We start from the raw sequence: 26,139 nt of genomic DNA, 5'->3' as shown, positions 1-26,139 counted from the left end.
TAGCTAAAGGTAACAGGGCTTTCTTTAACTTGTCACCTGTACAATACAGCACAGTGAAATTATTTTCTTTGCATATCACAGCAATAGTGTCTTTGTAGAAAAAAATTTTAATTTTTTTGTAAATATTATATAATTATTACTACATTGGGGAGAACTTGAACGACACACTAGTTATTAGGAATAGATTTTGGATTGGTAAAAGCTGAACTGCATGCTTTCCCAGTGCACATCCTCTACCACGTTACTGCATCCCACATAGTATTGCATTTGCTTGTGTGCGCGAGCGCAGCAGCAGCAGCATGCGGCGTGACGTCAGGAACGGAAGGCGTTCCTGGGGGCGTGGCTCCGCTCCGTCCGCTCCACTGTTTCATGTGGCTGTTGAGCAGGAGCCTCATTGCGAACTGCGGCGGCTGCTTAGATACTGACACACACACACACACACACACACACAGCTTTATTTTATTTTATGTTCCACAACCGACATATGATTTAACAGTTACGATCCTGTAGTAAACAGATCGGGGAAGCTTCAAACGGGTAAAGCGATTGATTGTCTCGGACGGACGTCGAGTAAACAACCGCGCGCTCTCCCGGCTACAGGTAGCTCGCTCTCCCGGGGCTGAGAGTATCAAGTGCGGGTCATGCGGGTGTATCCGGACGCAGGGCGAATCGTGTCCCAGCGCTGCTAGTTCTCCGACAAGCCGATCATTACTTCGCCTCCGGTGGACGCGGAACCGAGGAAGAGCCATGTCCCGTAGGAAGCAGAGTAAACCTCGTCAGATCAAACGTAAGATCAAAAGTTTCATTCGGTCTTCTACAGACATCACACACACACACACACACACACACACACACACACACACACACACACACATCCAGAAACTTATTACGAGTAGTTACAGTGGAGCGCATAGTTACCCGGTGCGCGTTACCATTTCTTGGAAACATCTCACGTTTCCCACTCGTGTGTATTCAGCACACCTGGCGGATCAACTCCTTTGAGCATTTGACACATCTGTCTCGGGTGTGTTGTACCTAGAAAAGGAAAATATTAGTAACAATGTTTAGATTGTAGTTGTTTGTTGACTGTGGGAGAGTTTATTTCATCACAAAACAACACACCGGTTCATCAAGTAAACAGAGCCAGGACCAGGTCATTGCGCGAAATGTTGACACCTGGAGAGAGAAAAGACCAAATCCACTTGAGATAAACTGCTTTGTGATCTGATCAACATTGTGGACTAAAAACATTCAGTACTCGTGAATGTGATCATGCTCCTGACTCTCTCTCGCCTGGTTTCCTGTTTTAATTCTCCCGTGGAAACGTCACTGTTTTGTGAAAAAAAGAAAAAGCTGATGAGACTTCAGATAAACAGCGATCCGATCTCAGAGGAGATAAAGATTAATTTTTTTTCATTTGTTGTCTGTGGCTGGTTGTGCAGTCTCTCCCCCACCCCCGGCCTTTTTCACTTCTCAGATGGACCGTTTGATAACAGATAGGCAGCTGATCTCTCTGGCAGATTGTGGATTACCATTGGATCTTTTTTTTTTCTCATATACACACCCTCTTCTTGTTCTGTTTTTTTAACTCTATAGTGATCAGTCATCCTTTTACAATCAGATCTTTCTATGCATCCTTTCACTCATCTTAAAAAAAAAACCCCACAGACACACAACACAGAGCTTGATGTAGGTTCTTCTTGCAGACTAAGACCCATTAAATCTCCAGGAACCCAACATTTGAAAAACCCTTTCTTTCCCCAGAAGTGTACCGTTGATTGGTTTGGGCTGACAAGTTTTTCCTGTTTATAAATACATGGAGGGTTATCACAATTCTCAGATCTTTCGAGTTGATACAATTATGCTATAAAAATAAAATGTAGTGCCACAGCACCACCCCCGTCCTCCCCCCTTTTGCTTCTCTCTTTCTCTTGCACTCGGAGGCTGTCACTCTCTCTCTCTCAAGCAGTGCTGAAAAGTGTTTTTGCTTTGGTGCCAGATGCTGTTTCAGTTCTTCGTCCAGAATAGATGCTCAGGCCCGATAAGCACGGTAGCAATATCTTGGAGGTTGAGTTTGAAAGGGCCCACTCAAAAATAAATATTAATGTGAGTCAAAGGCAGAAAGCGACTCTTGAAAAGGAAAGAAAAATGTCCTGATAAGGCACCATTAGCATATACCAGTGAGCGTAAAAGGGCGGTAGCGCAGTTTGGTTAAGCAACTGTGAAGCTGCGTTTCTGGGCAGCCAAGCCAACAGCCTGTAGCTGTGCACTTGATTGAGATGTTTATGTCTTACTCTGTCTAAAGATCTCTGCTTTTTAAACAAATCACCACTTGTGTCCTGGGTCATTAGAAAATAATAACATGCTCCAGTGTTTGTTTTAAAAGAAAGTTTGATGTAGTTTTAAAATATACACCAACAGCTGGACAGAAAAGATGATCATGTTCCAGAAGAAGTTTTGGTTAAATCTTCCATGCCTCAAATCCAGAATCTAAAGATAACTTCATTCCTGTATTGTTTCACTCTTAACATTGTTAGACAGCTGTGAAGTGAGGTTGGAAGTAGATTGGATAAGGCAGCTCTATCAGTTTTCCTGATAGGAGGTGAGATGTTGGCCGTTAAAGCTAACTGCGGTGTCCAGCCGACCACTTCAGATCAAAGAAGAGCTTTAGTGCATCTTTAGCACATTCATGGTCGTGCTCTTTAATCACACCATCACAACGATCTCTCAGAGATCAAAATGCAAAACATCTGGGCCTTTTGTTGGGACTCTTCTCCTAGGGCGATTTTACTATATGCAAGCCTCCAGCTAAAGTATCTTGTACAGTGGAAGTTAGAGGAAATATTTGTGTGTCTTTTGTGCGTCATCCTCCCGATGGTAAAGATCGCTCCAATAGATTACCCATCCCTCCCCGATGTGGAGATTAGCGTGCAGCCCAGTAGGATCCCAGGCCTTGTTATTTTGACAGTTGAGATGGGAGACGAGATAGTCGAGGCGGCGATCTCTGCGCCGATAGTGCCAGCGTGAGACAGATGGAAACGATTGTTCAGCTGGAATTGGCATTTTAATTACATTGGGCTGCCGCTTTCTCATCTTTGTCATGTTAGTGTTGTTGTTTGGGACTGGCTGGGTGTATCTGAAGATAAGTTGTTTTTTTTTTTTTTTTTTTTTTTTTTTTAAAGAGAGAGAGAGAGAGAGAGAGAGAGAGCAGATAAGAGCAGAATAGGATTGCAGTCCTGATAAGCAGTGGGGGGAGAGAGGCAGGAATCCAGAAATGATAGATGGATGTATTCTGGGTTTCTAAAGCACCTCCCACAGTGAGATCGCAAGCGCTGATAAGGCAGCCGTGCCGATGGGTGCTGAGATAAGAGCGTAGAGATGGTGGAGAGATAACGGCCGCTCTGCACAGGGTGACATTATTCAAGCAGCATGCATTATGCGTTGACGTCAGTTGCTTGAGCGCGTTTAAGTTGAACAGTGACCACCCGATGGCCAGACATGGCACTCGTTCAAGTGTACACCTTTCTGTTGATGTTTATAGTCACTCTTTTGAAACCATGTACACACGATTGTATCTGTAGTTCCTGTTTTTGTTGAAAACTGATGTCAGGTTCAGCTTCATGGGGTCACTTGACACAAGGTTAATCTAGTATCCTTCTAAAACAATCATGCATAGAATAAAAAAGAGAACAGAAACACGTATATAAAAGCAGCAAAGTGTTCTTGCACAATCGCACATTACTATACTTTCACATACACATTAACTCATGCACATACATGCACATACACACATAAGAGCATAGCTCTTTGGTAACGTTTGCCTGAGTATGTGTGTGTGTGTGTTTTTTTTTTTCCTTCTTTGTTCTGCTTTTAGCTTGATGTGAACTTTTGATAAGCCCTGGGGCCTGATCTCTGGCGCAGATAGAGATTGCCAAGTCTGATAAGAGTTGTTATCAGGCCAGAGCAGGCAGGAGTTAAGACTCTGCTGCAATAACAAAGCGACACGTAGCAGAAGCAGGGCGCTGGACCCTGGCAATCAGTTCCAGCCCTAATGTGATTAATGTTGTTGTATAATTAGATGATAGGTGTGAATGCATTTCCCCCTTTGCCTCTCTCTTCCCGCTTACCACCCTCTTCCCGCCCCCGTGTTTTCCTCCTAACAACCATCGTAGTCGATTAATTTAATTAAAACTAATTCCACATATTACTCACAGTTGATCTTGTATAAGATAGCATTGAGATGTGGGGTTTTTTTTGCTGCTTGATGATTATCTGTGAAGAGTTTTATTGGTAGAAACTTTGGTAGCTCAGCCATATAGAAATGAAAAAGTAAAGGAAAACACAGTGTCAGCAAAATCTGTGGCTCTGACGCTAATTCATCGTTAGATACTGTGTGATACTGGATTCTTACGCCTGTTTCTTGTGCCTTATGTCTGTGTTCATACATAAGTGTAAAAAAAACAATGCCTCAAAAAAGCGAATACGTGTGCAAGAAATTCCTGTATTTCCAACCAGGCATGTATTTATAAGAAAGTAGTAATAATGAACTTATGAATTCATTACCAATGTGGAAGGAAGAGAATGATTTCTAATAATGTCACTCGTGTTTGTCTTTTCTCTTGAAAGTATTTCTTGGCAGATAACGATCATCCTTTTCTTTATCTATCAACTGTTTAGTGATCTGTTGCATGTGCAGGCTTCCTACATTGCTGCACATAGCCTTTACAACACTGTTCATATCATGGCTGCGAAGCAAATTGGAATCCTTATTTGTAGCAAAGCACAATTGAATTGTATCGTGTCATCTTAATAAGAAAGAGAGAGACCTCAATGAGTCACCTTTAAACGAAAAGACTGGTAGATTTGTTGTTATCAATTACTCTGTGGCTTTTATAGAGCTGGAGGTAGAGTTTTATGCCTTGGGAAAACTGAATGTGTATTTTAATTTTATTTGCTTCACTTTAAGCTGGAAAAGTGATGAATTTCTGCTTGTTGTGTGCATCGAGTGTGCAGATTTGCTGTTTTGATTTTGAGCTGCCTGACTTTTTGTGATGAATGGTCGTGTCCTTTCTATGTACATGTTGACTGAGCGGTCACATTAAACTGCCTGCGGATTCATATTTACTACTTAGGAAGTGGCCGGATGTTGGCCTGCTGGCAGAAGCATAGCTGTGTGCTGGTGTTAAGAGTTATTGCTCTTTCCTGCTTTTTTACACAATGTGAATTATGAGGAGCAGCACACAAAGATACACACACTGTTCCACTTTCAAAACACCCTTAATGCTAGGGTAAATATTTTTTTTCCGCTTTCCCGGTTTGTCTTTCAACCAAACAAGATGAATTTAACTTCCAGAAATGGTGTCAGTACCCTTCATATATGCTTTCATCTAAAAATTTGATCAAACAATATTTACAAAAGCAGTGATCTGGAGTTTTTTTTCTAATCCAATGCGCACAGGTCTTCCAGCTTTATTTTTAATGAGAGCACTTTAGTAATGCACATGCATGACATCACACTAGACTTTGACAGTTTCAATTGCCCTGTACCGGTTGCCTGGATGTTACATTAGCCAGTGCATTAATATTCTGAAAAGAGAGACAGAAACTTCCAACTCAATTTGTAATGCAGGCGATGTTGCGGGAGTGGTTGGCCATGAAATATTGATGCCCTGCCAAGTCCCTTATAACCATCTTTGCACGTTTTTAAGCATGGGAAAAAAAAAATGAAACAGGGACAGCAAGAGTAATCATGAGCTGCCCCTATCACATGGAATCACATGGAGCAGAGAGATTTCGCGTTGTGTTTTTGATTAGTGCAGATAGTGCAATGTTTGGAACAGAGTTTCCATAGCAGGAGGGATCTGTTTTGATGAACACTGGCTAATGGAGTTGATTTGATGTGCTGATTATAACGAGAGTTGGTTGGAGTTAATCAGCTAGTCTTTATGGAGAATGGAGATATGATAATGTGCGCATGTGGAGGAGGCATGTTTGATGAGATCATGGTTAACACAGTCGACCGGATTGGCTGATTTCCATGCTTGGATTGAATTTAGGTTCTTTTATTTGATGTGCTTTAATTAGCAAGTTTGAGCAGTGAAGAATGTGTCTTTATGTAGGAGTGAACATAGATGGATGATCGGTGAGTGCTACTGTTTGAATGGATATCATGCTTTTATGTAGAGGATACTTGGAAATGGAGGGAGTGTTCTTTGAAGTGCTGCTTATAATTGACCAATAAAAGATTTATGTTGGTAGTTTGCGTCATTTGGCCGGACATTGGAGGTTAAGATATAATTGGGGGAGGACAGGTTCATATGGTTGCAGGTAGAATCCGAAGGCCATGTGGTTAACGGTTTGTGTGTGTGCAATGTATCAGTTCATGGATGGTGTATCACTGTTATGACAGCTCCCCCAAGCACATGCGATAAGAGGCCATTTTCTCCTACTGTGCTCAGCTTTCCATTCCAGGGTGTAAAAAGGCCTTCTGTGGACAAACAGGTCCAATGACCTGCTTTTATAGCCATAGAGCACGGCTGTAAAACTCAGTCAAGAGTGCTAGCAGGGTTTACTATATCACCAGGGCTACATCAGTGGAGGTGTGTGCCTTTTTAAAGTGCCAATGTTGTGTAGTGGGGGCCATTTATCAAGCTGGATACAAAGATATAATTTAGAAATAAGAAATGTGCCTGTGAAAAGTAATTAATTCAGCTAAACATTTGTATGTTACAGACACTCTTGTGTCTCTGTACATTTACATGTAAGGAGAATCCTTGAAGAAACCTTCACACATACAGTATCTTCCATGACATGCAAATGCCAATATGGGGAGGTTGCAGTTCAGTGGTTTAGATGTTGGACTATAGATCGGAGGGCTGTGAGTTCAGATCAAACTCCACCAAGTCCCATTACCACCAAGCTGCCACTCCTGGGCCCCTGAGCAAGGCCCTTATCCCTTAATTTCTCAGTGTATAAAAATGAGATAATCATAAATTGCTATAGATTAGGGCACCTGCCAAATGTCATAAATGTAAATGATTACACATTCAAGTTAAAATTGCATATTTTTTGCCTGTGTTAGGTGACACACTGCAACGGCTGAGATGCATTACCAGAAAACATAGTGCGTACAATGCTTAGAAGACAGTCTTGCATCGTTTAAGTGTCATTTTGTCACTTATTGTAAAATATGTGGCGCTAACACGTTTGGCAATTTAAAAGAAATTGTGATTTATTGTTTGGTTTTTTAAGCATTTTGCCTTTAAATGACTTTTGGCAGTAATTGTTTAGTTTGGCTTACAGAAAATTATACGCATCACTTTACAAATACAAGATTAAGAAATAAAACCGAGTGATCTTTTTCTTTAATTCAGATGACCTTTTACATCAATCGCTTCAACAAAACCACATAAAACACTGAAGGTCTTTCTGGGCGCTCGTGTATTTGTTTTCATCTTTACACTTGGGTTTTGACTGAAGTGGGCCTGGCTGGGTGCTCTGGTGGGCAGAGAGCTCCAGACTGGGTATAGAGGAAGAGAAAAGAGGAGAGATAAGCACAGCAGGGCAACTGGGATAAAGGCCTGAGAAAGAGGAGAGGTTAGGCTGCCTCCAGGGAGCTCCCCTTAACAGAGGTGGTCTAGACTAGAATGTCTCCTCTTTCTGCTCTCACACAGTGCACTTGATCAAGCCAAAAAACAGTGAATGCCCACCTCCCTCTGCCATTCCAACCCTGGTCTTAGATATGTGTACAGTGAGTCAGTACATGCCACTGTTGTGGAGTTAAGGGTGATCTCATCTTTGAGGTTGATTAGCTCTTGTGTAAACCATATGAGCAATGTGCTACAAATAGACTGCCTGTGATTTGTCTTCAGAATAGGTCGGTTGAGGTTTGTGTTAAAAAAGAAATTAAGTCACCATCATATTTAGAAGTTATGGATAAAAGTACCAATGTCATGATGTGATGGTGCCGGTCTTTTTGTCTTGTAATGGTTATGGGTAAGGAAATAACATCATTGTTACAATTTTTTATATTTTAATCTTTATTATATCTCATTTAGTGTGATGATTAAATCATTTTAAAAATGCTTAGCTATACAAAGTACATATTGTGGTAATATTTCTATGATTAATTGCCAAGCTCTTGGGCTAAAGCTAAACCTTACCACTGAATTGTCATAAGCTAAAGAAGAGCAGGGTTTCGCTCTCATGTAGGGTTATTGGAGGCATATAACTCATTTTATCTTAAATCCTTCTTGACTTATATGACTACTTGGGTTTTTTTTATTGATTTGACAAATAACAAACATAATACTTTTTAATTCAAGGGCAAATGCACAGTTAAAAGCTGCATTATTCGATCAACTTCAATCTATTAAAAAAATATATATATATATCTATATATTTTCTGTATTTTTTCCCTCAGTCTGCTTAAAACAGTAATGGAGCAAAGATAATATTTACTAATAGGTAAATGTAAAGGTAATATTTGCTAATAACATTCATTTCATCCTGCATAACTTTGCATTTTGTAACAATTACATACAAATAATGGATGTATAAGTGTAATTAAAATACTAATGAATAAAAAAAATCACAGTTTTTAAAATGATCAGTAATAGGCATGTTTAAATTTCATATCACACCACCTGATAGTATCTGTATTCTCAAATGTTTCCTGGACACATCATTTTCACATGACCAGAGAGCAGTTTCTCCACCCACATGAAAATTGATTTGTTGATAGGAAATCAAGATGACCTATAATTTAAATTACAGTCTGCCTATAACTTAAAGCACACACACGCACACACCAAGATGTCTTTCAGAGCTTTAGAAACTCGGAACAAAAATAATTTACTAGGAATTACCTACCTATTGTAGTTCCATGTGTTATTTGTATTTTGATTCTTTTGGATTTGATTATCTCACTTTTCTATTACAAAGAAAGCGATGTGCAATACATGCTGGCCTGCTTAAGGTTTTCAAAATAAGTCAAATATCGCAGCTGACCAAAGGTCACCTGTCATTTTCTTATCAATTAAAAGATTAAATCACAAAAACAATGAGTGTGTATAGATTAAAGATGCTAATGATTAGATTATCGCTCTCGATAACTGTCAGAATATTGATGGCAGCGTTTTTATTTGATGTAGACTTTGGCCTTTTTGACCTTTCTGAACTCGTGCCCAGTTTGTACGCTGCGTTACTTTCGTCAAGGAATAAAAGATTGTGGACACTTCTCTAGCTTTTTTACATACCTGACTCCTGTCCCCATTGCCTCTTTATCGCTGCTTCAATACTCTCCTCTTCTGCTATTTGTCTGTCCTTCTTTCCACTGCTCTAGTGCCCTACTTTTCTATCAGACTATATCGCTCCCTTTCTTCTCCATTCCTCTCTTTGCTTCCGAACACCCCCATGCCTACCCCTTGCATATCTCTGTCCCACTCTTTCCTTTTCCACCCTCTATCCCTCTGTCTCCAGTCAGACCTCTAGCCTCACTGAAGCAGGTCTTGGCTTATGATAATGTGGAAAGTTGAACTGGCCCCATTACAGCTTGGCTGATGGCAGCGCCGATAAGTCTCTTGATAATGGGTGCAGATAGAGCTGACACAGCGGTCCAATAGCCAGCCCTCTCTCCCCCATTATCATTCCTGCCCACCGATGGGCTCCCAGCGCACTATCTGCTCTCCATTTCCACTCCTGCGACAGATAAGAATGGAAATACTGACTTCATAGCTGACTGATTAAAGTGTCTGCCTTTCTTGATAATACATAGATAAATTATGTTTTTTTTTCTCTCTCTGTCTCTCTCTCCTTCTTGTCCTCTCTCTCTCTCTCTCTCTCTCTCTCTCTCTCTCTCTCTCTCTCGCTCTCTTTTCTCCCTGTCTCCCCCCCCCCACCTCCCCGTTCCTCTATCGAGGAAGGGTGGGAGATGAGGCGATGGGTGGGGGGACAGGGAGAAAATATCTCTCCTGTTAATTTCTCTTTCTTTGTAGGTTTATTTGAGAGGCAATGGTGGTTAAGGGAGATAGCGAGCGAGGGAATTTGAGTGAGATCGGGATATGGGCCCATTAATAAGAAAGTTTGTGAGGGCTGCACGAGCGCTTGAGGTGAGTCGGGGAAGAACGACTCTATTCGATTGCCTCTCGGGGACGATTACATTTGGAATCATGTCGACTAATACACAACAAAGTGCTATCACTTTATCTGCATAAACACGTTTGTGCATAAACAACCCCCCACGCACACATTTCCCCCCTCCTCTTCCCAGCGATTGCCAGAGCTCATCCTGACTGGTTGATTCCAATTTCAGACTGAATATTAGGGCATAGATGACTATGGTTTTCCACAGCTATTAAAGAAATTAGTACGACACATGGGTAGCCCCTATCGGAGAACCGATGACCTCACATATAGTTACACACTTTTCCAGGGTTTTTTTTTTTCATCGCTGATCACTCCACTTAGATACCACAATGATCTCACTGATGGTGTGCTGCTGCATTTACAGTAAAGTTGGCTGTCTGTCTCTCTTTCCGTACGTCTCTCTCTCTGTCCTGGATTTTCTATTTCCTCTACGCCATGAACTTCCTTGAGTGGAACTTTTCCCTCTGTGCTTCACCTTCCTGGATCACTGCGTCGATTCAACAGCGCTATCAGGGGCTTCCTTTAGTAGCTCTCACTACATCATGTGCTTTATGAGTTGAGTCGCGTGACTTCTGTCATTTCCTCGTATCCTGAGCAAGAACAAAAAAATAAACATCAGCGTGAACTTTGCCAGCCACCTTTTTCAACTTACTTTGGCTTACCTATAACAGAGAATTTCTGTGACTCTCTCAGTTTTATGGCCTAACTGTCTATCTGTCGGTCTATCTGCCTGTCTGTCTGACTGTGTGTCACTTCTCTGCTTACACAGAGAGCTGCCTGCTGGAACAACTCGCTATTTGTTCAGGGCAGTGTAACTGACCTTGATAGATTAGAGAGCACCTTTTTCTTTCTCTGGGGCCATATGAGTGTGAGACAGAAAAGATAAGTTTGTGCATGAATTCCTTTTCTCCCCCCCCCCTTTAAATTCTTTCTCATTTGATACATTTGTCATGTGGTCTCGTTTGGTTTTCTTTCAGTGGGAAAGTGTGTGACTGTGTGCATGTTCAGTTTTTATATTCTCTTCTTTTTATTTTATTCCTTCTTCTCTTCATATCAAAATCACAAACCAGATTTACTTAAGACTTCCTCCGAACACTGAATTATTCACGTTTGCGTGCTTAAGGCACATTTTAGACCAAAAGCTTGACTTTATTTTTTAAGGGCAATAGACCTTTTTCAGTTAGGCCACAAAGAACTGGGAGTGGAGGCGAAGAAAAAAAAAAAAAAAAAAAAAAAACTGAAAGCATGATAAAAAGCCTAGATAAGGGAATGACTGTGTTGTGTAGGAGTTGATATCAATGTTATCTATCTCTTTTTCACTCTCCTAGCCCTTCTGTTGTTTTTTACTCCTTATCTCACTCCACCAAAATGCCAGGAACAAAAAGGGAGAAAGAAAGAAATTACCGCACGGATTATTCATGGGGCCCGCTGATAAAATGTTGACGTGAAAATTAAGAAGAATATATGGAACAGCTTGGTCTTTCTGTGGTAATTGTTCGCTAGCCTTTATTTTTAGGGCCGAGTGCAGCAGGGCGAAATCCATGTGCCGCTTTATTCCTCTTTCACTGTTAGAGGCTGAATGATCGGAACGGCGTTAACCCTTTCTACTCCACTGTCTCTTGTATCAGACAAGCATTTTTTTTTATTTCCACCCTTACCCTTGTGACACATACAGACACACACTGGTCCATAGCAGCTGGAATCTGATAAGCTCAACCTCAATCTGACAAATAAAGAACCCCAAACGCAGTGGACAGCCATGTGCTGCTAGGTTGATAGGCTTCAGTTGCAGTCGACAACAGCATTTCTTCAGGATGTTGGAATTCCTGTTAGTTGAACAATAAAAAAAATCCTGACAGGAAAACAGAAGAAATAGTCACAAGGACGACCCTATTTTGTACAGTAATATACATTTGTTTATAGTTTCATCTGTGTTTGTTCAATCATGTTTTATCACACTTTTGAACAGACGTCGATGACGCACAACTCGCTCTGGTTGATTTTTTTTTTAGTTGCCATTTTTCAGTATAGCCGCACATGTGTGAGCGTGATATTGCTTTGTGTTCCATACTGAAGAAATTAATATCAATTGACATTTTGGACACAATATGTCCAAATGTTAAGTTCAGTTTGGATCAGCTAGAGGAAATAGATCCAGAAAAATCGACAATCACTTTCGCCGATGTGGCTAGCCAGCTCGCATTGATTTGTACATCGCTATTAAAGATGCTTTGGTTAAAATTGTTGCCTCCATTTTTTTATTTTTTTTATTGTTTTCAACTGTTGAGCTTTCATATTTTTAGCCAAAGGTTTATTCCTGAAAAGTATTGTTTGCCATGACGACTGATTATGTTTCTAATGCTACTCTATTAACTGTTCTGGTCTAGGAAGTGGAAATGAACTGCCGAACATATAGATTCCATATGCACTTTTGAATTGCTGCTAGACCAAACAAATGAGTGGATCAGACGTTGTGTAATACACTTTTCACTATAGACTGTAATATAGTGTAATACACTAATCCACTATCACAATTTTATACATTTGTAATGTATGTCTTATGTCTTTTTCTCATTTGCTTATGTCCTTTATTTATGTCATAGTCAGATTAGAGGATTACGTAGTAAGGATTTCATTGTATGGTTTACCAGACAGTTTCCTGTACATTTGAATCATTTTATTTAACCTTTTCAATATATAGGTTTAGCAAAATATAGCAAAGCGTTACATCAGCTTAAAACATATTTTTCTACTAGAATATTTTGGCAACTATCCTGAACCCTGTCGCTTTTCATTGTGGTATTTATTTGATGGAGATTGCAGTCATTACATAACTGCTGTTTAAACTGCTACTGAAGGAAAAGATCCAAACACGAATTTTTAAGCAACAGAGTGTAATTTTTTTGTTGTATTTACAGAGTTTGCTTTAGTTTAATCCACCCTCTGTGTGTTCTTGGCACTGTCTATGTTGTTGGGCCAGCTAGTGGCCTTTTTACAGAGGCCTCGTGTTTCACACTTGACCCTGTTTTCAACTGTCACTCCATCCTTGTGTCCAACAGCAGCCTCAAGTTTCTTCTGCTCTTTGGGCCTGAGACTCTCCAAGTGAGTGAGAGTGTGTGTGTGTGTGTGTGTGTGTGTGTGTGTGTGTGTGTGTGTGTGTGTGTGTGTGTGTGTGCGTGTGCTGCAAGTTTATGAAACAGCCGCAATATCTTCATTATGTGATTTCCCCCGTTTTCTTGCGTTATCTCTTTTAATTCAAAGTAAGCCCACTGTTAGTATGAAATTAATGTATGTACGGCGTAAACGTGCACTATGTAATGGGGCATTCATTAGATTGTAGGCGCACATCCATCCTGCGTGTTCATAATTTCACTTTTGTGCCTCTCTCTATCTCATTTGAATTTATAATACACTCTGCTTTCAGTTTCCCTGTTTGGATCAAGATTAAATATCCCAAATATGCCCATTCTTAATTTAGGGAGAGTTTTTTCTTGTGGTGAGATTTATTAGCTTAACCCCTAAGCATTATGCGCTTGTATGAGGTTCCGTCATATTATTAAGTCAGAGGGTGGACTAAAGAAATATTTATATAATTGCTTGGAAAACTGTCATATTAAACCGGTCAGACTACTAGCGCCCATTATGATAAGAATCTCCTCTGAATATCCTTTACATACCCACACACACACACACACACACACACACACACACACACACACACACACACACATACACATATGCGCTTACACACAATCTTGGCTCCTTTTGCCCTTTCCTCTTTGTACTCTCTGCCTCTTGTCCCCTCCCTCTATCTGCGGTGAGGCTTGTCTGAGTATTAGTATTAGAGGCAGCAGTGTCCCCTGAAGTAAAACAATCTGCTGTAATCTATCAGTGTGTTATCGGCCCTATCTGAGAGCCAGAGCGAGCCGGGCCGGGGCCATGGCGCCGTGCTCCGCAGCTGATAAAGTTTCAGAGTTCAGCGATGATGAATGTTAAGAAACTGCACCCTCGTTAGAGAGGATGTGGACTCGGCAGGCCCGACAGAGGGTGGGGGCCGCACACACACTCGCACACAACGAAACGGGGTGGGAAAAGTGCCTGTACTCTTACAGGCCACCAAGCGCAAGGTCAGGACCCTGCTTTTTTACACACATCCTCATTTTCACACTCTGTGCAGCCACAGTTCAGGAACCGTTTAAGTTATGCAAATCCTGGCTTTTAGCTTTGGCATGTGTATAACACTTCTTCATCTGTCCTGCACGTTCCACTTTGTCCAACTAGCATGGCACCTATCAGCTGCTCGAATCTATTAGGCCTTGTCATGCCTCAAAGTCCCCTGATGACGATGCATTTGATAAGAGAGTTGTTCTGAAGGTGCACAGTGCCAATAGTGATAAATCATCAATTCCTTGTCAGATATTATGTGCTGACTTCACATTTTAGACTAATATTGGTTTTCTTCTTTTTTTATTTCTTTTTTTTTTTTTCGCAGATTTCTAGGTAATACAAACGATTGATTTGCATCACATCAGTGTGATGCTGTCATCAATTTTTTGATGACACACATCCGTTCAGTCTCACACTACAGATGATGATCATATAATTAAAGCCTAAATAATGATGCCTGCTCTTGAACATTAAACGGCTTTATTGTAACACAAGGCCGCTTTTTTTAATGGAAGTGTGAAACATTTAATAGGATCTGATAGACAGCATTCTCCATACTGAAGGGATGGAGGGGGGACCACAAGCTCATCAAGAGAGCCACATCATTCCGAAAAAGAATAATTTGTCAATAATTGGCCGTGTCGGTCTCGTTAAACGTTTGATAATGCCGAGGATCTTTAGGACCAGCACTGTGAATATCTCAAATTAAAGCGGCAGGCAGCACATGGCAGCAGATCTCAACGCTCGATAGCACCATTAAGCTCTTGAGAAGTATTTTAGCTGAATTCACACAAAAATAGATAGATAAATAAATAATGAAAAAAGGAAAGAAATTGTGGAACTGTCAGAAAAGCGATACAGACTATAAAAACCATTTGGGTTGAGCGATAAAAGATTATCATCTTTTTTTCTGTCGCCTTATTGCCTACTCAACCATGACTGTGGCTAATTTGCTTACTCAGGCAAGAGTATGAACTTATTGTGTGCATGCGTATGTGTGTGTGTGTGTGTGTGTGTGTGTCCTGTGACTCTGCAAAAGGAGTGTTTGTCGCAGCATTCTAACATATCTTCAGGCTATGGATTTTTGTTTGAGAGCGCGCCGAAAAAGGGAATTGTCCGTGTGAGTGATTATCTTTATTAGGGCATGTGTGGAGGTCCGTCACGGACAAATTTAAAATGACTCGCAGATGTACAGGATCCATTATCTTCTCAGAGAAGTCGAGGAATTTCTTTGCAAAGATATGGTGCAAAGGCCTATCTCAGAAATATCTCGGGACAGCTAACCTTCATCAGATTGTCCGAATGCTTCATGGCAGCCACATTCCAGGACTTTGATTGGCCAACGGTTACAGTCAGGAGAGTGCTGTCAGAGACTCACAGTTCACTAGATAAGCGTCTGATGGAAACCATTTGGGGGAAGGAATGCACTCCTTGTGGTGTTTAATATGCTTTTAATAATGTAATTAGTATTAACAATCATTCTTGGGTTTCTTTTGGCATTCATTGCCAGAAATAAGTTTAAAACTTATTAGAATTACATATTACATTTAGCATGATAACATTAGTGAAATCTAGTCACCATGCCACAGGTGAGCTGGAGACCTGGATGCCTTGGAAGTGCAGGGTTGCTGTTTGATTCAGTTTGCCAAAACTGACCTTTCAGTCAACTGGACACTGTTTGCATGCGTTTCTGCTCTTTCCTTTTTATGCAAATTCCCTCCAAGAGGTTCCCCACTGAGGCCTCCTGGAAACAAGTGAATCGCAATTTATAGTTTTGCCCACAAACCCAATAATATAGTTTGCCAGCAATATAGTAGTTTTGTATGAAAAAAGGACACATGACAAATTTATTTAAATGCTTAAAAATGTAATTGTTTAATAAAAAAAATCACAACACTTTTTAATTGCTGGGAATTATAGATTTTTTTTTATATCAAAAAACCCAGATATGTTTTTATCAAAAATACCATTGAAGGACACTTTAAATCAGTATGCTATTATTGAAATGAAAAATATTGACATTTTTATTCGAGCAATACAACCATATTTTTAGAAAAGTACATCGTGTACACACCGCCATATAACCTGACCACACTGAATGATGGTTTTCAAATAATTTACTGTACATCTTTTCATTTAAAAAGAAGTATACATGTGTTGAGGTTTTGTTTTTCTATGTACGATTAGTTTTAACTGATGAGTGTTTCAACAATTAATAGAGAACAATTGACTTTGATTTGTTTTATAAATGAACTCATAAAGCCTTGTCAGCAAACATGTAATGATCTCACAAGGCATGTGTTTTATTATTGTGATGTACGTCCACTTCCCATTTCTTATTATTTAGTACTTCCACGTTAAGGTTAGTATTGTCATTCCAAGCATGTTTTTCCCGCCTCTTTAAATAGTCTTTTATCATTAATAACCACAGCACTGATAAGTCCTTAAGGTAAATGATGTGAATGCTATGATGGCAGGCACAAGGGCTAGCAGAAGTGTAGCAGGATATTGTTAATGCTCTCTTTCCTTTAAAAGTGCGTCTCAGGGAAAAAGAAGGAAAGAAGCGAGACATCTATCGCTCCCCCTGCTTTTATTTCCTTTTAGCTCATCTTAAATTTCCATTATTCACAGCAAAAAGCCAAGCCAAGTCTATTCACACCTCCCCTCCCTGACACTCAGGGGCCCCTCCTCCTACTCTCTGTCTCTCTCTCTTTCTCTCTCTCTCTCAATCTCTTTCTCTCTCTCACTCAATCTTTCTTTCTTTCTCTCTCTCTCTCTCTCTCTCTCTCTCTCTCTCTCTCTCTCTCTCTCTCTCTCTTTCTTTCTCATACTCACACACTCACACACTCACACACACACACACACACACACACACACACACACACACACACACACACACGCTTGTGCATACACACATTCACATCAACCAAACCCCATTATTAATCATCCCTATCAGTTTCTCACATCTCCCTGTTATTTGCTATTTAATCACTAAAATAATATCAAGGAAGGGGGGGGATAGGGGCCCGTTACCATGACGACCAAATGGAAAAGGTCAGGGTGAGTTTATCTTATCAGCAATACCGAATGGTTACTAATTACAGATAGGTACTACCAGCTCTCAGTCCACTGGGCCCTGCCTTAAAACACTATCAGCAATCCACACCGGCCCCGATATTAAAATTATCTTCCGTCACACACACACACACACACACACACACACACACACACACACACACGCACACACACACACACATAAACCACTCTGCCACAGAGATCTTCAGACAAGATGGGCCACAACATTGTCTCAAATATTCCCATAATTCCAGTTTGATTATTTATGTTTAAACTCTTATGTAAATCCTTAATTTGAATAGTTGTCATAGCTCATGGTCATTCAGTTTTTCTTTAGTTATGCATAAATAATAGTTGATGAATTGGCATAAGTAAAACAGTGAGTTTTAATGCAGAATTATGCCATTGCCTGAAAAAATAAAATATTTTTTCTATATACACAGCCTGTAATGCTGCAAAATCATGATGTGTGTGGGGAACTCATTAAGCTCAACCATTGACCTTAGAGAGAAGTGAATCTTTTCTCTCTAGTTCACTAACTGGTATTTTACAATGAGTTCTCATTAATGCTTTCTCACCTTTATTCATGGTAATGACAAACCGGTGGTAATTAGATTTAGTGGGGGTATGTAGATAACGCTGCTAATTAATGGTAGGTGTTTGTGTACGTGCATTGGCACACATAATGCAACAAAAAAAAACAGAAACATACAGAACAACTCTGGTTTTCTCCAGTTGTTTTAGTATAATTTTTTTTAGAATCAGAAATAGACTTTCCATTGTATTTTTGTGTGTGTGTGTGTGTGTGTGTGTGTGTGTGTGTGTGTGTGTGTGTAAGCGAACAGCCACGTGTTTGTGTGTGGATCTTAAGAGCGCTTGTGTTTCCTTGCGCTCCTCCATTTATCATCTTTGACATTTGGCTGTGCTCGTTCTATCTGCTCCACATCTGAAAAGAACACATTTTTCCCATCAGAAATCCCATAGTGACTTTTGCGTTTGAGTGCTGGTGATACTTCCTTCCGTGAGCGCCATCTCCACATGCATCTTTGTTTGGCTGTGTTCCTCCTTCTTCTTCTTCTCTATCACTTGCTCCACCACCACCCCCTTTTCTCTCTGTCTATGAACATGCATGTTATCAGAGTACTAGGGGCTCTACTGATGCCCTGCCTCTTGAAAATACCCCCTTTTTTTCCCGCTGCCAGCCATGCAGTGGGTTATATTTAACAAGCCCCCTCTATCTGCCCTACATCCCCTCTCTGCATGCTCGACACTTATCGCTGCCACACTCGCACCATCTCCGGCTTTTCTTTTTCTTTTTTTGGTTGAGCTCATGTGACATGAGTGATAGATAACATTTCAACAGCCGTTCGTATGTTTATCCCTCTCCTTTACCTCTTCTGTTTTCCCTTTTCTCCCCTGTTGTCTCTTTAACTCCACCTCATTTTTTTTTCTCTTGTTCATTTCTTTTTTGTGCATTTTGTCCCTGATTGTGTGCAGGAAAAACTACTCTACTTCTACTACTACTACTACTAAATGTCTACCACAGAGCATTTGTTCATAATGATTCAAAAGAAAAAACAGAGAAGAATAAATACATGTATGTGTATAAAAAATACAGAACAAAATACAAATATGCTCTTGAGCATTCAAAGTACTAACTTCAGCTGACGTTTTTGTGAATATTTGTACTGTACTGGAGTTAAAACTTTGATAGTGATCATTATAATTGGCATCAAGATAAAAGCATTTTATTACAGTGTTTGTCATATTATCAATGCATTTTATTTTTTGGATCCATTTGTACCAGGGACACAGAATTAGTTATAAGAATTAGATATTTTAGCTAAATTACATTGTGTAACTGTACTTTTGTGATCTAGCATAGTTATAACTCCTTAATGCATTTTCAAACAGTTTTTGGTTTTCTATATTATAGTTGTCTGAACAGAGACAAGTGCTTCAAATGAACATAATTTTAATAAAAAAACGCACAGTCAGAACCTGTTTGCAAAGGCGTATCTTACATAAATATCATGCCCAATTTCTTTTTATTCAAAATGTTTGCAGCTAAATTTATAAAGCTACATTTATACATTGTTTAGTTTCTGCCTTTTATTTTGAAGCACACATGCCTCCGCAAACTTGTCTTGTCAACAGTGCGGATCTGTATGGAGAGGGTCACTGTTATTGAGATTGAGAGGATTTTACATTAGTGGTGACAGATTTTAGGTCAGCATTGCAGCCGCGGCCCGGGTTCGATTCCCGGTCATGGAACCAAACCCAGCCATTAGGGTTGCACAAGCCAGTGCACTCTTAGTGCCGGTCCCAAGCCCGGAAAAATGGGGAGGGTTGCGTTAGGAAGGGCATCCAGCGTAAAAACATGTGCCAAATCGAACATGCGGATCACAAATATGGATGATCCGCTGTGGCGACCCCTAATGGGAGAAGCCGAAAGAAAGTTTATTACAATGAAATAACAAGATTGTTTTTGATTCTGAATAGCAGGACCTATCAAGGGTCTGTGAGTCCTATTTGGGTTAAGGTCAAGGTAAAAGTGTGGGTCTGCTGTTAATTGAATTAATGATAGTAGTAGTAGTAGTTGTAATAATAATAATAATAATAATAATAATAATAATAAAACTTACGTTCTGTGGAATGTGAAAACAGGAGTGGGCTTTCGGAAAAGGTGTGCATTTCTGAAAATCATTTCATGTAACAAAGGCAATGTTACAGAAAGAGTTGTACAAGGTTTTGATGGAAATGAATACAGGCAACAATAATATAATGTTAATTTCCAATCAATTTATTAAAAATATATTATTATAATGAATGAACGGTAGGCCAACAGCAGGAGGTTGGTCAAATATTGATCTGAGGTTACTAATATCTTATCATATTATATCATAGCAGATTCCCAAGTATTTTCAAATATCTAATTTGATCCAGAAATGTATAGTACCGTATCAAATTAATTACTTTAATGAAATGTGTGAGGTTTATATCCTGATTTATAATGTACAAATTACAGCAATGTGCAACAGAACACATTTTTCCTTAAACATTTGGAAAATATGTAAATTAATAGATCATTTTTTTCAGTAAACTTAATAAAAAAATTGAACTAAAAATGTTTTCTATTATGAGCCTGAGTCGAGGACAACAATCAACATTTGTGACAAAAGATTGTCATAAACAATAAAAAAAAAAAAATTAAGCTTATCATATGACCTACCCTCATTTATTGATTATTACAAAAAAATTAAATGTGTAGCATTCGGATCTCATAGACAGTTAATGCTATAGATAGATAGGTTTCTGTGAGTGTGTGTGTGTGAATAACCTTCTACATGGGGTTGACTCCTGAGCAGTAGCTCTGTGTGTTGTCTCTGGTTTTATGTGCTTTTATGGTGATTAAGTCATAACAATTATACGAGAGCAATAAAGGACCACATCCGTTTTCCAGAGAGATGAGACTGCCTTTCTCTCCCTCTAACTCTTGGATACAGACACACACACACACACACACACACACACACACACACACACACACACACACACACAGTGGTTCAAGAGTGTATGTCTAAATAAGTACCTCACTACACTCACATACAGCATATAAACACTTATTGTAACATTCAAATTGAATAATTACGTTTAGAGCTGTAGTACTGTTTGTTATTAGAGTGTACAGAGCTAGTTTCAGTTCCTTTACTGGTGTAAATGTATTCATGTCACATCGTTCCACAGTGGAAGTCATGTATATTGGGAAGCTGATTTGTTTAGGTCTGTAATGCTCTATCTCATCTTGGGAAAATGCTAGCCTAAACACTGCTCTCAGCAGAGTGGCCTTCAGCCTTCTTAATGTGTGAATATGACCTAGTTGTGAGCCGGTTGACATGTTCTGCTTGCCATGGCTGTTTAGTCTATGACTCGGGCTACAGCAGCTGGGAAGTGTGTTTTTCTTTCTCTCTCTCTCTCTCTCTCTCTCTCTCTCTCTCTCTCTCTCGCTTTCTCTCTGTGTAGGTAGTGTAAGAAGCTCTTTCTACATATAGTAGACAAGTTAAGCTTTGGACTGATAGTCAGGAGGTGAATAAATGTCTGTGTGTGTGAGTATGTGTGTATGCAGGTAGGTAGGCATTAGGTCTGCATGTTTGTATGTATATGTTTGCGTGCGGTAAAGAGCAGCGAAATGAGAAGAGCAGAAAGCACTAGGAATGAAGGAGAAACCTGTATCTCCTTTACACAATTAGATCACAGAGACAGAGAAAAGGATGAGAGTCGTGTCCTCTGCATACCAGCCCAATCTTTTTCTCCTCCTCCAGCATCCTCCCAGTATCACTCAGAGAAAAGATGTGAGGGAGAACACACTTATCCTCCCCAAAGCATTTCAGCCTTGCTGCATCGCTGACCCTGCTCATTCCAGCTCACTCAAACTGAACTCTGTGTAACTCTCATACACACTCTCATACACACTCTCATACACACTCTCACACACACTCTCACACACACACACACATATGCATTCTTTAAAATGGAAATCATTCCATTGCATTCAAATGAGTCAATAAAAATGTTGCTGATACAGAACGAGAACATTAGATGTAGCACTACAGTGTATCAGTATTACATGACCTCTGGAAGGTCAAAATTCCTTAAACACAATAGAAAAAAAAGCAGGAAGCAGGTCAGAGGTTTTTTTTTTCTTAAACATAAACATTTCAGATTTCATTATTTTTTTTCCCCTTTAACATAAATTCCAATGGGATAAAGTGTATAATAAGGATAAACACTTTGTATAATATATACTTTAATATATTATATGAATTCTATAATGTATCGATTCTGTTTATTCCGTTTTTATGTATCTAAAAACGGAATAAACTCTTTAATCAAATGCAAATTTAAATTATTTACTATGTACCCTGTTGAATTTGATAAGACTTGTTTCTATTTGAAGTATTGGCACGCAGATAATTTTTTTGTCTTATTAAAATTTTGCGAAATGACATCACCTGTACGAACTGAATTGATATTTTTGGTACGCAGGATTTTCATTTATAGATACTCATTGCTCCATATGACGTTGCTTCTGTAATGTATGATGTTAGCAATGCAGAATAAAAGAATGTGTGTGAACGTTGCCTCAGGCTTATCCAAGGACATTTCATATCTGTCAAGTCGACGAAGGTTTGATAACAGATGCAACAATGTCTCTGAGAGCTCCTTCAGCAGTACACTGTGATATGAGAGGTAGCATGAAGTCTTGCTGCATTTGATGGCATTCATATTTTTTGGGGAGAATTTTTCCGAATCAGTCTTCCAATCTTTTCTTCAAGGCTTGTGCACTGAGCAGAAATCAATAGCCAACGAATCTGTGTGTTGTGAGTGTGAGAACAGGTTATGGCCTCTGAGTAACCCCACGCTGTTGGTTAATGTGACGCTCATTAGAAGTCAGTTAGACGCAGCTGGTCGCAGCTGTTGTCCCTCCTCCTCTATAGACAAAATGCTTAAAGCTGTTTACTGCCCCTCCTTGTCCACAAATGAATTATGCCTAGTTTAGGTCAGTTGAACTCTAGCAAATCACATAACAAATAAATGTGTTTTACACCCTGCCATGGATTTTTTTTTTTATACTAACTGGATGTATCTTCCTTTCCCATTCTTATATTCTGTTACCAGTGAATATACAACATTGTCCCAACCGCACTAGTGTCAAGGATTTTTTCCTCTCAGAATGTAGTTGTGGGTAGTTGAATTGCCTGGCAGCCTGAGCTTAGACCCTGCTGTAGAATCCAGGCATGCAGACAAGAGTCAGGCGATAAGCAGCGTGATAAATGATAGAAAATAGCAGCAGATTTCAACTTTCCCACCATCCCAAGATACACAGGGAGGGTGGGGTGGCGGCTGAATCAAATACTTATTTCATCCTTCACTATCTAAACCCCCCCCACCCCACCACTGCCAGCTTCAATCCACCCCCCTACACACCCAAACAAACTGCAAGGCCATTCACAGGGTATAGACGCAGATGTGCAAAGCTTGACTCCCTTATACTCGCAGAACAAACAATACACTCACAGATGAGTGCACGTCATGACAATTTGATGTGTTAACAGGGGAATTGACATTGATCTTCCTCAGTATTTATTCAGTACTGATGAAATTCTGAGCATCCCTTTTCTTATCTATACTGTTTACTAAATAACACCTAAGAAGAGAATTAGTTGTTCCTAAATTGCTGTAAGTTAAATCAAGTTTGCGAAATGCATCTGGAGAGTCTATTTGCCAAAGAGTAGTGTAGATCTGTCGACACTTTTATAGATAGTACTGAAAATAGTTTTGAGGTGCTTTGTGTGGCCGAATTAAACCTTCAAACGTAGCAAGTTGTAGCGACTTGTAAAAGTAATGTTCTAAATAAAACAAAGAAAGTATATGATATGATATATACTATAGGGTGAGTGATAGCCAAGCCATTGCCAAACTGCCACTCCTGGGCCCTTGAGCAAGGCCCCTTTAACCCTCTGTCCTCCAGGGACACTGTATCACAGCGGACCCCTGCTCTCTGATCCCAGCTTTCGAAACAGTTGGGATATGCGGAAAAAAAAAAAAAGATAAATTCACTGTGCTGTAATGTATATGCGTCAAATAAAGGCTATTCTATTCTATTCTATTCTATTCTATTCTATTCTATTCTATTCTATTCTACATAAGGAATAATTAATGGGGAAATGCTGAAATGCAATGAGGAGGTCTTTATGGTGACTGTGCATTACTAGGCAAACAATCTTTCTTTTCCACTATGTGATGTGTTAGTATGTATCAGCACAGTACTTGCATACTCATTTAATATATGCTGTAATGTATATACACTTCACAGAAAAAGTAAATTTTATTGTGAAGTATATGTTGGAATGCAGCTCTAGTTTGTATGTGTTATAATACTTGCAGTCCACTTTATTAGGAATGCCTGTATACATGCACATTTATATACTTACTCCAACTGTACACTTTGTGCCCACTGTATTTATAGAGTTCTGTTCTTGGCTGACAGGAGTGCGATCAGGTTTTCTGTTGTTACAGTCAATCTGCCTCAAAGTTTGATATGTTGTGCAATCTGGATGCTTTTCTTCACACCCTAGTTGTAAAGAATGTTTATTTGAGTTGTTATATCCTTCCTGTCAACTCTAAACCAGTCTGTACATTTGCCTCACTCGTCAATTAAACCTTTCCTTCTGCACAGGTGCTACTCACTGGATTTATTTTGATGATGATGTATCTGAAAATCCTTGGAGATTCTAAAATACTCAGACCACATTGTCTGACAACAACCATACCACAGAGATCACGTTGTTTCCTCCAGTAGTAAGGAATAGCAAACATATACAGTATATCATGAATTTTAAAAGCATATTTACAATGCAGGAAATATGGGATACATGTTTATTTTGATTTTTGATTTTTTAGACCTTGATAGCAAAACAGTAGTTCTACCTATAAACATGTTTTCAATTTACAAAAGTCAATTTATCACAGAGAACATAAGCAATTTAGTACAAAGAGAACAAACCATACATTTTTGTGTAGTCAGCTATTCGTTACTGTGAGGAAGAGTATACATAATCTCTCTGATTTTTATGATCTGGATAAAATCATCTGTAACAGATTTTCAACCAATATTGTTCTCGTCTGCAGTACACATGCAGTAATATTAACAAAGACACATACATGTGTGCACCATTTTAGTAATTAAAAAATTGAGAAAATGTAAAACCAATAACTGGGGGTCAGATGAATGTTAATTTTGAGGAGCTAAAGTGCTTGAGACAAGAGACATATTTTTCCATGCTGGAGATGCAGAAAAAAATAAATAGTGACCTAACTGTGACTTCTGGAAGGTTCAAAACGTTGAATGAAGTACCATAATGTATAATCCTGCTTGTGAAAAAGTTTGGCCATTTCTAGCTGTTTTCATATTTGCTCAATTTTATACAAAAAAGAAAAAAAATATATAATTTTTTTCTAAACTACTTACTGACATGGATAATTCATAGCAGTAAATGGCATTTATTTTTTCGAAAAAAGCAGTATGGATGGTTATAGATTAGATCAAAAACATCTTGCCGTATCATGGCTTTTTTTTTTTGCAAATCAGCAAATCAACTTTTTTAATTAAAAACATTTTTAGCACAGTGATGAGAGTGCGCGTTCATCTGAAACATGGGCTAATTAATATCTATGCATTAAATGTGAGTCAGATTTGAATACTAAACATATAATGATTTGCTTTACAGAACAATTTATTGTTGCTGTAAATTGTTTTAGCAACCATCACACCACATAATCAACTAGCCGAAAGACCTCCAACGATTAAAATTAAACCCTGCTCTGACTGATTGCTCCCTGAGGATTGACTGAATGGCACATTTGAGGCTCATTTATTCCAGGGTGGCATAGATGCATATTTTTTAAAGACAAAAAGGGAGAATTATAGAATACTAGCCTTAGCATATTTGCATGCTCATTGTCTATCACAGGGGTTGTTACCATGCTCGTTGATGCCCAGATTCAAGTGCAAGGGAAGGTATGGAAAGTTTTCTAAGACTATTGATATATTTACATTTTCCGGTTTGATTATTGAACAGATGACATGGCTTGTTTAAAAATCAAGACTTGGAAAATGTTGATTATAGATGACTGGAAAGTGAAGGGTAAAGGTGAAGTACTAAATGTGTCTCATTTGTTTAGATTGCA

The 26,139-nt window shown here is 39.3% G+C and overlaps 1 protein-coding gene and 1 long non-coding RNA gene across 2 annotated transcripts in view; one reads left to right on the top strand and one right to left on the bottom strand.

Annotated features, from left to right (window-relative positions):
* The first annotated feature begins 255 nt into the window (after positions 1-255).
* zfpm1 (zinc finger protein, FOG family member 1) overlaps positions 256-26,139 on the top strand; it is a 64,539-nt gene continuing 38,655 nt past the window's right edge. The window contains exon 1 of the mRNA XM_046864362.1: positions 256-787. Within this exon, the coding sequence (XP_046720318.1) occupies positions 748-787 (40 nt within the window). The 5' untranslated portion in view covers positions 256-747. The remainder of the gene's footprint in view (positions 788-26,139) is intronic.
* On the bottom strand, positions 918-1,730 carry LOC124395658. The gene is made up of 3 exons (XR_006927655.1): positions 1,259-1,730; positions 1,123-1,176; positions 918-1,035 (listed from the first exon to the last, which is right to left on the bottom strand). It is a non-coding gene; the product is annotated as an uncharacterized LOC124395658 (long non-coding RNA).

This window comes from Silurus meridionalis, chromosome 13, assembly GCF_014805685.1.
Source record: "Silurus meridionalis isolate SWU-2019-XX chromosome 13, ASM1480568v1, whole genome shotgun sequence".
NCBI classification, from domain to species: Eukaryota; Metazoa; Chordata; class Actinopteri; order Siluriformes; family Siluridae; genus Silurus; species Silurus meridionalis.
This window is presented reverse-complemented; position numbering and strand designations above follow the sequence as displayed.